The sequence below is a fragment of the Perca fluviatilis genome, chromosome 23 (genome assembly GCF_010015445.1).
Source record: "Perca fluviatilis chromosome 23, GENO_Pfluv_1.0, whole genome shotgun sequence".
NCBI lineage: Eukaryota > Metazoa > Chordata > Actinopteri > Perciformes > Percidae > Perca > Perca fluviatilis.
Genome location: NC_053134.1, coordinates 3,714,381 through 3,728,240, shown reverse-complemented (window position 1 = coordinate 3,728,240; position 13,860 = coordinate 3,714,381). Strand labels below are relative to the sequence as shown.

Genomic DNA, 13,860 nt, shown 5'->3' with positions numbered 1-13,860 from the left:
TTTTTATTGATCCCAAAGATGGGAAAGTACAGTGTGTGTATGTGTCTGTGTGTGTGACATGTGTGCATGTGTGTGTGTGTCTGTGTGTGTGTGTGACATGTGTGCATGTGTGATCGTGTGTGTGTGTGTGTCTGTATGTGTGACATGTGTGTGATGTGTGTGTGTGTTTGTTTGTGTAGATAGATAAATCGATTTTTATTGATCCCAAAGATGGGAAATTACAGCGTGTGTGTGTGTGTGTGTGTGTGTGTGTGTGTGTGGTTTACAGGTTAATATACCTGAAAGATCATTACACATTATACTACAGATTGTTAATTGACAGAATCTGAAATATGTCAAATTAAAAGTTACAATATATTTAGTATGAACGTATTTTTATCTTTGTTTTAACATCTTTGTTATCATGCAATAGAAGTAGCCTACGTTTCAAGTTTTAGGCCTATTCGCCATTTCCACATATACATATACAATAATTGCATAGAAAAGATCTGGCGATTAGCATGTGGCTAGCTACAGAGTGCTAGGTCACAGAAGGGGGGGGTAGCCTACAACTCTAACCATATTCCTGTCATTTCTATTGGATTTATCGTGTCTGGGTGACATTGTTTAAACACTTTTAAGTGGTTTATCTATAAATCTTCCATCTTTTATCGGCTGCTATGACGCTGTTTTAGCTGGGGGGCAGTTGTATTGATCTTGCTACGTCACTCTACCAGGCTCTCCCCCTCTCTCTCTCTCTGCTATGAATGAATAAAGGCGGGATGCGCGTGCTCAGTGCTTGCCGCAAATCACTTGAATGGCTGCGAAAAATAAAGACGTTTGAAAGCACTTTTTTTTTTTGGGGGCATAATCTGAAGCAGCAGATTCGGATTCTAACGGTCGGATTGTAACCCCCGTTTGCCTCGCGAGCTCCTTCGCGGTCATCACGTCACTCTCTCTCTCTGCCTACTACTCCACCTCGCTCTCACACTCCTCCAGAGACCACAACGAGGCTCCAGGGGTAGAGTTACAGAAGGGGGAGGGGGTAGAGAGACATAGACAAAGAGAAGAAAAGGAGAGAGAGAGAGAGAGAGAGAGAGAGAGAGAGAGAGGGTTGGGGGTGGTGGGGTGGGAGCGCGAGAGAGGTTCGCGTGCCTGTGAGGTTGAAAAAGAGAGAACAAGTGGTAGAGTGAGGCAGGCTTCACAGTGCAGGGGGAGGTGGATCCCTATCCCTACTGTATGTAGTGTAGCAGCTTAAGCTAAAGCTAACTAGCCATGTTGCGGTCGCTGCTGCTCCTCCCGCTGCTGGTGGTGTGTGTCTGCTAGCGGGCCGCCCTGGACTCCCTATCCGCCCTGAGGTGCATCATGCCCGGCTGGAAGAAAAACATCCCGGCCTGTCTCCAACCGGACCAGGAGGGAGGTAAGACCAGACCGATACGCGGCTCAGGTTCTTACCGGCCGGCGAGTGTGTCCCAGCTTGTGTGTGTGTGTGTGTGTGTGTGTGTTTTGGTACATACCTGTGTGTGTGTGTGTGTGTGTGTGTGTGTGTGTGTGTGTGTGTGTGTGTGTGTGTGTGTGTGTGTGTGAGAGCGCGTGAACTAATTATGTGCAATCTCTGTGCAGCGTGGTTTGGCGCCGCCGGTAACGTTAGAGCTCGCGCAGACGGTGACTGCCTTGAAATTAGTGAAAGTTGGTAACTGATACCGTGTGTATGTGTGTGTATGTGTGTGTGTGTGTGTGTTTTTATCCGACGTAACGGGTGAGGTTACAGTGACGTTAGGTGATTTCACGTTAAAGGCTACTAACGTGTTTATCATTAACAACGTTCACGGGTTACCGCGGTTGCTAAGCAGGGGAGCGAAGTAACCCAACGGCTCAGTAACGGTTGGTGCTGCTGGTCAACCGAGGGTCTGCCCTTCTGTCTCTCTCTGTGTGTGTGTGTGTGTGTGTGTGTGTGTTTGTGTGTGTGTTTTAGTACATACCTGTGTGTGTGTGTGTGTGTGTGTGTGTGTGTGTGTGGTAGCTGACTCAGTTCGACCACCTTCATCGGGCTGCGGACGGTGTTTAATGGTGTTACAGTAAAATATGTGACCCCTCAGTATCTGTGACGCTGTTGACTGGTGTTACAGTAAAATGTGTGACCCCCTCAGTATCTCTGACGCTGTTTAATGGTGTTACAGTAAAATGTGTGACCCCTCAGTTTCGGTGACGCGGGAGAGTCAGCAGTCAGCAGTAATGAACACTGATGGTTTGATTAAATATTGACAGGTGAGGTGTTAGGTCTACACACAGACCTGTGTTCTGCGGTTTCTTTCTGCTCTCGCAACAACCGTCAAAATTCGTGACTTTAACGTTTTCTGGCAGCACACAGCAGCACCCGTCAGCGTTTTCATAACACCCCCTCCATTGAGATAACACTACTATATGGTGTAATGTTGTGGTGTGTTAATGAGTGTAGTGAAATATTTTGTGCTGTAGTACTTGGAATATGGAACTATGACTATGACTATAAACTATGGAGATATATCAGTATTGTTCTGTTCCTAAGTACAATTTTTAGGTATACTTGTACTCAATCAATGTATTATTTGTCATATGAAATTATATTATATACTTAGAGTTGCAAAATGCAAAGATGTATTGATCAGTTGTCAACTATTAAATTAATCGCCAACTATTTTGATAATCCATTAATCGGTTTTAGGAAGAAAAAAAGTAAAAGGTGTGTCTCATTTCAGATACTTTTCATACACTTACATGAATTACATTGTATACACTATGTACTCACTTGTGTAGTGCGTAAAAATCGCGCAGCGACTTTGCGTTCATTCGCGTCTTTGCATTGACTTTGCATGGAATCGTGCCACCGAATTCGTGTGAAACACATTTGGCGGGAACACGCCATTAATACTTAAGGCTTTTGCATTGATAATCACATTTCCAGTCCAAACAACATGCTGTTTTCATAAAAAAAATTGTGATGACATTTATTCAACATTTATTGACATTATAGACCGATTAATACATTAAATACTTAACATTGTAATTAGGGTTGGGTACCGAAATGCGGTGCCAATAGGGCACCGGTTCTGACGTAAACGGTAGTAACGAGACCGAATAAGAACCAACATTTCGGTGCCTGACTTTCTTTGTTTCAGAAGCATCGCTGCACGGGATGCTACGTTACCGTTAGCTAGTAGCTGGATTAAACCCAACGGTTAAAATGCTGACAGCTAACGTTAAGCCGTGTAAAGTGTGGCTGTATTTCACTGTAGAGGATTCCAAAAGCGGGACGCAACAGTCTGACCGCAGCTGCCGTTGTCGGAAAAACAACAAAGACGGTGCGTTCACTTGAAACTCGCCAGCCTCGTGGTGCATTCAAAGTTATTGTAAAATACCCTTTTCCCACCTGGTGCTTGTCTTTTTCGTTTACCAGAAATTTACTGGTGAAATAAGTCAATGTTATAAGTTATTGTTATTACATTATTAATCATTTAATTGTGACCATATGGCCTTAGCAAGAACCAAGCCGTTCTTTAATGTCGCCAACTGTCGTTTCTTCTGGTGTTTCTTCTTTCTTTATATTTTATATTATATACATTATAAATATATTATATATATTTTGGTTCAGGCACCGTTTAGGCACCGGCACCGTTGTAAAAGTATCGATTTAGCACCGGTATCGGGAAAAAACCCAAACGATACCCAACCCTAATTGTAATAGATAAAATGTGAAAACAGTCGTTGGTTGCAGCCCTGATTCGGACATGAATATTCCCATGTCCAGCGTTTTTTACGAGACATTTTTAGTGCAGCGTGCAGAAAATTAGATTTTGAACATGAATCACAAGACACAACAGTATTTATATACACTATTTTCAGTCTTGTCCTCTCAATATTGATGTAAATTATGGCTGCGCGATATGGAGAAAATCAGATATCACGATATTCTTGACCAAATACCTCGATATCGATATTGCTGCGATATTCTAGGGTTGACAATTGGTACTTTAACAAAATATGTTCAAACTTAGATTTTAGATAAATAATCATCAGTAATGTGGACATAATGTCTAAGTGGGGGAAAAGGCAAATAATAGAACAGCTACAACAGTCTGGTAGGTTCATAAAAGTTTTTTTTAAGCCTTTAAAACCAGTAAAAGACAACACTTACAGTATGTCATATTACGATATTACAATATCCAAAATCTAAGACGATATCTAGTCTCATATCACGATATCGATATAATATTGATTTATTGCCCAGCTCTAATGTAAATGTAATAAATGCGAGAGAGTAAGATGCAGATATATAAACAAAAACAGACGTGTCACCACTCCCCTAAACTGCACCAGGGATAGTTTTTCTCCTTTTACACATGGTGTCAGATTCAGCAAACCATTTTTAGCTCCCATTTAAACGGTTTGAACACTACAAACTCTACGTGACTGCCACCACAAAATGAGGACACGTTCTCTTATCTTTAAATGCACACGAGACATGTGGCTGCTTAAAACTCTTAGGCTTATATATACAGTAGGTGTTCTCATTTTGTTTCGCTAGATGATTTCCTCATGAATAAGTAAGAACACGTGTAGAAGGACTTCCTCCACCCTCCACGCAGGAGCACGTTCCCAATGACTTCTTTTCGTGGCGAGGCAAATTGACAAACGCTTCCTCATTCTGTGGCGGCTTGCAGCTGCATTTGCAATCCTAAAAATGTAAGAATCAACCTGTAACTAGTAGGGCTGCTCCCTGTTAGTCGATTAGTCGACTAATCGGTGGTTTTGGTTTTAGTCAACTTAGATCTCTTTAGTCCATTAGTCATGTAACACTCTAGACTAGTTACACTCATTCAATCGTACCGACTAATCGATTAGTTGATTTAATCGACAGATCTGTAAATCTGAGTTTCTCCGCAAAGAGTCATGCTAAAAGCACCACTTTAATTCTTGTGTTTACCAGAGATGTGCTCGTACGTTTCTTGGAAATAAGTCATTCAGCATGAAAACAGCATCAAACATGACTAATGGACTAAAGAAATCTAAGTTGACTAAGACCAAAACCACCGATTAGTCGACTAATCCACTAAGAGGGAGCAGCCCTAGTTATTTGGACAAAAAAACAAACAGAAACTGCTCAGTCCAGCTAGTTACCACTCCAACCATCCACATCCATGTTGTTAGGCTGAATACCATTTCTCTGTCTTACCCCTTCCCCTACCCCTACCCCTTTGTCTTACCCCTAGCCCTTCGTCTTACCCCTAGCCCTACCCCTAGCCCTTTGTCTTACCCCTAGCCCTTCCCCTACCCCTAGCCCTTTGTCTTACCCCTAGCCCTTCGTCTTACCCCTAGCCCTTCGTCTTACCCCTAGCCCTACACCTAGCCCTTTGTCTTACCCCTAGCCCTTCCCCTACCCCTACCCCTTCGTCTTACCCCTACCCCTTTGTCTTACCCCTAGCCCTTTGTCTTACCCCTAGCCCTACCCCTACCCCTTCGTCTTACCCCTAGCCCTTTGTCTTACCCCTAGCCCTTTGTCTTACCCCTAGCCCTTCGTCTTACCCCTAGCCCTTCCCCTACCCCTTCGTCTTACCCCTACCCCTTCGTCTACCCCTTCGTCTTACCCCTACCCCTTCCCCTACCCCTACCCCTTCGTCTTACCCCTACCCCTTCGTCTTACCCCTAGCCCTTCGTCTTACCCCTACCCCTTCGTCTTACCCCTAGCCCTTGTCCCTCGAAACCGAGTGGTTAGGGGTGAGATACCACTTGGTTACGGTTACGTCATCATACATCGTTGCTAGCTGGCTGCTACATCACCAGAGGCGACAAGTATTGATCACAAACTTCCAAGATGCCGTCTGCAAGTGTGTGGATGTCGATTGCGTGGGTTTTGACAACAGTGTCAAATGCATGTATATATTTTATAGTTATTCTATGTTCACTTTGGTGGTGGGGGTGATGCAGATGTTCTTATCTGTGTAGGCCTACTTCTTAGGTCTGTTTGCAATATATATATATATATATATATATATATATATGTGTGTGTGTGTATGTGTGTGTAAATGTGTGTGTATGTATATATGTATGTATGTATGTATGTATGTATGTATGTATATATATATATATATATATATATATATATATATATTTATATATATATACATACAGGACTGTGTAGAGCACAACACAAGACTGTCCTTATTTTTAAATCAATTATTTGAGCCGACACTACTTACATTTATGGGACTCTCTGGTTGATCTGGCCGCCATTGTTGCCGGTTGTGCAGTGTATTCTGGGTACCCCTCGGTTTCAAGTAAGCTCGTGACTTTGCTTGGTTTTAAGGGGTATCTACCCCTTAAAACCTTAAAACTAAAAACTAATGGGAAGGGGTAAGACAGAGAAATGAGATTCAGCCTTATTCTCAAGGAAATTGAAGAAAACGCTCATAATTTTCCAAAACTTGTCAAGCCGATTTTTTTGTCGTGTAAGTTATCTATTCTAAAGCGAAGTAAAAAGTCATATTCCCCTCAACCATTGCGATGTGCCACAAGGTGTGTGCTTTGCTTGTTTGTTTTTCAGCAGGTTTACGAAAAAATCTGATTTTCATGGAACTTGGTGGGAGGGTTTAGCGTGGACCAAGTACCAACTAAGGGTGGGAATCCCCAGAGGCCTCACGATACGATATCATCACGATATTATTGCGATTTTAAACATATTGCAATATTCTGCGATAATTGCAATTTGTTACTTTTTTTCCAACTTCAAATTTTGCCCAATTTCAAATGATGTCCCCAAAAGGAAAATTTGTCAACATCTGTTTTATCTAAAAATATACATTTCCCTGTTTATTCATCTCACTTCAATTGTATTGCTGCAAAATGGGATTGTCAAGCAGACAAACTGACCAAGACATATATAACAATAGATCCATACTTGGCGTCTGTGTATCGATACAGTATTGCCACGGAAAATACTGCGATACTATGCTGTATCGATTATTCCCCCCACCCCTAGTGAGAACCTGTTAAATTTTGAGTGACTTTTTTTTATATAATTGCTCAATCCATTTGTTTTCTTTCCCAATAACTTGATTCGTTGTTTACTCTGTAAAACGTCAAAAAAGTAAAAAAAAAAAAAAAGGAGGTGATGTCTTTGAATGTCTTGTTTTGTCCAAAACCGAAAGATATTCAGTTGACAAGAATATACAACACAGAAAAACCTGCAACTTTTCACCTTTTTAGAAGCTGAAACCCTAAAAATAATTGGAATTCTGTGTGATTAAACAACTTAAATGATTACTCAATTAAAGGTGCCAATTAATTTTCTCTTGACTGACTAAATGTTTCATCTCGATTGCCACAGTCAGTTTGATTAAAACATGATTTATTCAGGTATAAGTGGGAGGATGGTAAATATTGTTTGGCCACAGAGACCGTTCTATGAAATATAACAGGGTTGATTTAATGTTGTGTTGTCAACATGTCTGTAGTGCTCACGGAGCGATAACGATGTAATCCTCAGGTGTACAGCTTGCAGCTACGCTGTGGCCACAGTGGGCTCTCTGAAAATAACAATGTATATGCAAATGTTCTCGCAGTAAATCGCTGTTCAAGAGAGAATACAGTACAAGACAGATCAGACAACCAAAGGCATTTGCTCATGTACTGTTTTTAAGTACAATTTTGAGCTACTTTGTAGATATAGGCTGATATATCGGGCTGATATTTGCGGCATTATTGGCAGTTTGTGTAAATGTGATGTTATTTTAATCTATTGATACGTGTTCACGGAGACGTTTTTGTAGGGCTGCACGATTATGGCCAAAATGATAATCACGATTATTTTGATCAATATTGAGATCACGATTAATTATCACGATTATTTCTTGTTTTATTGTCACATAATTATATAATTATAACTGCTTTTGCATCCATATTGTGCTACATTCCTCCTTTATTGAAGGAAACTGTGAAGGAGTATGCCATTTCAGCTGTTGTGCGACCGCTTTCACACATGCATGTTTGCCGTGGAAAGATACAGGCAACGCAATTTTCTGTTCACGTTAACGGCGCGCATGTGGTGCCTGGTATCTACCAGACGAATGAGCTACCCGGTATTTCTGTGGCTCATTACACTGACACATACATGTTCGCTCTGGTTCGATGCTCCAAACCCACGTCAGAGGCAACATAAACATCGCTGAATGTCACGCTAGTAAACACTAATAACACGTTACACAGCAGGTAACGTTAGCCTACCGTTCGCCACAGTAAACACTAATAAGACGTTACACAGCAGGTAACGCGTAGCCTACCGTTAGCCACAGTAAAACACTAATAACACGTTACACAGCAGGTAACGTTAGCCTACCGTTAGCCACAGTAAACACTAATAAGACGTTACACAGCAGGTAACGTTAGCCTACCGTTAGCCACAGTAAACACTAATAACACGTCTAACAGCAGGTAACGTTAGCCTACCGTTAGCCACAGTAAACACTAATAACACGTTATACAGCAGGTAACGTTAGCCTACCGTTAGCCACAGTAAACACTAATGACACGTTACACAGCAGGTAACGTTAGCCTACCGTTAGCCACAGTAAACACTAATAACACGTTACACAGCAGGTAACGTTAGCCTACCGTTAGCCACAGTAAACACTAATGACACGTTACACAGCAGGTAACGTTAGCCTACCGTTAGCCACAGTAAACACTAATAACACGTTACACAGCAGGTAACGTTAGCCTACCGTTAGCCACATTAGTAACTGGATTAAACACGGCTAAAATGCTGACTGCTAAACAGTGTAGTGTGACAGGATTTCACTGTAGGATTCCAACAGCGGGACGTCCAACAGTCTGCTGCTAAAGCTATGAGCTAAAAGACACAAACTAGCACTATGGTCACTGCTGTTGTCTGAAAAACAACACAGAAGGGACAAAATGTTGCGTTTACTGGTAAACTGGTAAACATTGTGACCGGCTTATGATGACCGACTGCTACCTGTTGTGGAATTTTCCTCACGTTACTCTGTCCTCTGTGACATCTAGAAACTAAGCTGCGCGGTGCAGGCAGGGAACAGCTCTGATTGGCTCATGGAGACATGTGATCAAACAGTGGTTTATGGAGCGCTAGATTGGCTTTGCAAAAACTGTTCTATGAACGGAATGACGCATTTTAAATATCGCTCGATCACACAAATTTGATCGTGGGAAGCCAAAATCGTGATCGTGATTAAAATTCGATTAATTGTGCAGCCCTACGTTTTTGTCGGTTTTTACGTGGTGGACAACACGAAAATGTGAAGTAATGTATTTCAATGGGAAGCGTATTTTGTGGACACAGCACGAAAAATTGTAGGGAGTGATACAAAAAGCCGAAAATCCGCGTAGGGAGGTTGGTCGGGGTGGTGGACGGGTCAAACAACAACGGGACTTTCACCCGGGCGAGCGGGGATGGCGTCCCCGCGTGTAGCGCTTTGTTTCCCGGGGATGTCGTTGCCACTACCCAAAGTGAGTAGAGTGCAGATGTGAGTTGCGCATGCGTCACTTTGCGACAAGTAACCTACAAGATGCTAACGGCGGTTTGAGCTAACGTTAGCAATCAAGTAGCCTACTAGATGCTAATGGCGTTTTTAGCTAACGTTAGCAATCAAACAATCATAGATAGCTAAAACGTTTTTGAAATGACTGCTAGCTACAAGTTAGCAATCAGACACAACAAAGGCTGTCACTTGAAAGGCGTTTTGAGCTAACGTTAGCAACCAAACAATCGTAGATAGCTAAAACGTTTTTGAAATGACTGCTAGCTACGAGTTAGCAATCAGACACAACAAAGGCTGTCACTTAAAAGGCGTTTTGAGCTAACGTTAGCAACCAAACAATCGTAGATAGCTAAAACGTTTTTGAAATGACTGCTAGCTATGAGTTAGCAATCAGACACAACAAAGGCTGTCACTTGAAAGGCGTTTTGAGCTAACGTTAGCAACCAAACAATCGTAGATAGGTCAAACAACAACGGGACTTTCACCCGGGCAAGCGGGGATGGCGTCCCTGCGTGTGGCGTTTTGTCCCGCGTGTTACTGTGGCGCGTCCCCCGGCGTTTAGCGTGTTATATACCGGACGCAGCGCAGCTGGCGCATACAAATGTGACGTCATGAGATCGCCGTGAGTATTTATACCTGCGCTGGTGGTCGCGACACTAGCTGCAGTCTTCTCCTGAACAGAGGTGGCGCTAATGAGCAAAGGCTACCGACGCTGCCCTTTCTACTGACCAGAAGAAGAAGTAAAAGGTAAAACAACGGCAGAACTGGCAGCAGCATTGCCGTCAATGCTTCGATTTGATTCAGTGAGCTGCTTCGTCGGATCGAGCCTTTCATTCACCATAAAAGAACTCATCTCAACCCGGTGAGTTTACCTGAGAGACCTGCAGTCACTCTCAGAGTCCTGGCAGCACGTTGTCGGCGAACTCGTTCAGGCCTCCTGAAAAACGTCTCTGTGAACACGTATCAATAGATTAAGAATAACGTTGACATTTACACGAACTGCCGTGAGACCGGGTTGTATCATTGACATATATATAATGGACCAACAGAGCCCGTGTCTCTGGACGGAGACCAGTGAAGGATATTAGAAGCACTTTTCCGGTGATCTCTAGCTTTACTGAGCAGTAGGGATGGCTGAAGTGAAACTGACGTTCCGAAGCTTTGCAGAGAGAGATCCCGAAGCGCAGATGTTTCGAAACACTGATGTCACGTGACTACGGCTAAATGAAACACCGGAGTGTTTCACTAGTGTTTCAACAGGTGGCATGGTCCGCCAAATCAGCGTTTGATTGACAGGGTCGGGAACACACATCGCACATCAGTTTAAAAGTGAAGTCAATGCACCTTGACCTCGTGGGTTTTTGTGAGATGAGTTTGATTTTGAGATAGCGGATATTTGGTGATATAGTGACATTCAAAGTGCGAGTTGTTTAGTTATATTTAGGCTTACATTTAAATTTACACATTGACTGATAGAGTGAGACAGACAGAGTATACACCTACATACAGTGACACATAGATAGATAGATAGATAGATAGATAGATAGATAGATAGATAGATAGATAGATAGATAGATAGATAGATAGATAGATAGATAGGACAGGACAGTTTATGGGAATGTTTTAATGATCGTATCTGTAAAACCCAGATTATACATAATGCTACAGCTGATGCCACAGTGGAAGTGAAAAAATACCTCCACTCTGCGTTTTTGCCCAGAACTCATGATCCCCTAACTTACTGGAAAGAGAGAGCAGTAATCTTTCCTCATTTGTATGTCCTTGCTAAAAAATATCTTTGCATGCCAGCAACAAGTGTCCCTTGTGAGAGGATTTTTTCAAAGGCTGGAGAAATTATCTGTAAAACACGAAGTAGGCTAAGTCCTTCCACAGCAGAGAAATAAATATTTTTGAATGAAAATCTATAAAAAAGTGAGACATTGTGGCTTGATTTCTTTTATTAATATTCATTTTTTATGACCAAAATAGCATTATGCACATTGAGGAGTCTGCAAGCCTTACAAGCTTCACATATTAGAAAAATAATACAATACAATAATACATTTTTTATTTTTTTAATGGCTCGTTATCAAGGTTGTTTCAGATCACCACCTGCCAGTGACCACTAGGTGTCATCGTTGAGACGGGTGTCAGATTGTTTCGAAGCCTCGACACAATATGGAACATTTGCTTCAACTGTTTCATTGTTTCACGAAGCCTCGATCTGCCCACCACTACTGAGCAGCCTCCAACTGAGAGAGACAACGTAGATGTGACGTGAGCAACCTGTCTGAAAGTGTGAAGTCTTCTGGTAGCTGTGCCGAGAGAAATCTCAATCATTCCCAATCTCACAGAGACGGAGAGCGTAGGTATATGTAAGGAGATAACATAGGCACAGGCTAATTACTGATCACTAACATGCTAGTTAACATTAGTCATTAAACCTAAACAGATAATGGAAGTCCAAACTGCCTGTGAGCTTCTCCTGTACTATACGGTAATTCCTCTACTGTGTGACAGTAAGTCTCGTGGTTATGATTAGCCAATCGTTAGCCTATTGTTATAAAAGCGTCTGCTACGGAGCCATAACGTGAGCTACAAGGTAATGGAGCCTTTTATACATTGTCGTGTTTCTTTAGAAATAAACAACGGACAAATAGAGTCTTTAAACGCTTCAGATGTAAAGTTATTCGCTGTCAAAGTGGCGCCAAAATGAATGCTAGTCAGTGGGATGCTAACGGGAGGTGATCTCTTTGTAGCGTCAAAATGGCGCCATAGGAGGTTCGAGTTCTGAAGCGAAGCTTACCCCCCCTTGGGTTGTATTTACAGACAGGCGTCCACAGGCAGCTCTGTGCTGCTGGAGACGCTGCACCCGTCCATATGATGCACACTGCACACATAATTTGGGTGATATGAATGTAAGATGATTGCAGAAGTGACACTGATCTGTGTTTTTTTTTAATTATTTTTAAAGAAATGGCAGAGCAGATTCCCAAAACAAATCCAGTAGTGGCAGGATTTACATTTTTATGATAACCACCAGCTGTAGTACTTTACTTTTGGTACTTTAAGTATATTTTCACGCGTATGCTTTTACTTCAGTAACAGATCTGAGAACCTCTTCCTCCTCTGATTGTTAATCCCTGTGTCGTCTTCCCTTTTTTCAATGTTTTTTTCCAACATTTTTATTGCTTTTTCTGACGTTTTTGTCACTTTTTCAACATTGTTGACGTTTTCTTCTGATGTTTTTTATGTTTTTATCGTCGTTTTTGTCGCTTCTTTCAACATTTTTGACACTTTTCCCCAACGTTTTGTCACTTTTTTTGACACATTTCACATTATTATCACTTTTTATGTACCTTTTTGGCACTAATTTCGACATCCCATATTTCTGACATAAAAAAAAATGTATGTATTAAAATAAGTCGCATTAGCCCACAGATCTGCCCAAATTAGGATTTTCTGGCTCCAGTAACGAGATGACCCCAAACTCCAGGCTTTGGAAACGCTCTTTTAGAAACCTGTTGAGGGAAACACAAACACTACCGGTGTGATTTTACAGGTTCATGACCCTGATTTCTTAGCTGGCGCGTCCAGAAGGGCCCAGCACCTGCCTGCCTTCGGGCCACAGCGAGACCGATCGGTGGCCAGACCTCTGCTGTCTGCCGCTCGACACCAGCGTCCTTCTCACAAAGTTTCCTCACAAACAAACAGGCTACACTAGGGCTGGGCGATATGGAGAAAATCAAATATCATGATATTTATTTTTTACCAAATACCTCGATATCGATACCGCAACGTTATTCTAGGGTTGACTTTCGGTGCTTTCACAACATATTTACACAATGAGATTTGTGATAAATAATCATCAGTAATGTGGATATAATGACTAAGTGGGTAAAGGTGAATAATAGAACAGTTACAACAGTCTGGTAAGTTTAGAAAATGACTTTACTTTAATCACTTTACTGTAATGCATCCCTTAAAACAGTGGTTCCCAACCTTGTTTCCTTGGCGCCCCCCCTACTTATGTCTAAGAAAAGCTAGCAGCTGATCTGATGACTGCTAGATGCTAGCTGGTAGCAGCTAGCAGCTAGCAGCTGATCTGATGACTGCGAGATGCTAGCTGCTACCAGCTCGCAGCTAGCAGCTGATCTGATGACTGCTAGATGCTAGCTGCTAGCAGCTAGCAGCTGACCTGATGACTGCTAGATGCTAGCTGCTACCAGCTAGCAGCTAGCAGCTGATCTGATGACTGCTAGATGCTAGCTGCTAGCTGCTAGCTGCTAGCTGCTACCAGCTACCAGCTAGCAGCTAGCAGCTGACCTGA

General features: G+C 42.2%; 1 protein-coding gene across 1 annotated transcript in view; it reads left to right on the top strand.

Moving 5' to 3' along the window:
• Window positions 1-1,127: 1,127 nt before the first annotated feature.
• The window catches only part of grip1 (glutamate receptor interacting protein 1), a gene marked incomplete in the record, with an annotated part of 144,988 nt that continues 132,255 nt past the window's right edge, over window positions 1,128-13,860 (top strand). Inside the window, 1 exon segment of the mRNA XM_039792419.1 lies at window positions 1,128-1,399. Within this exon segment, the coding sequence (XP_039648353.1) occupies window positions 1,345-1,399 (55 nt within the window).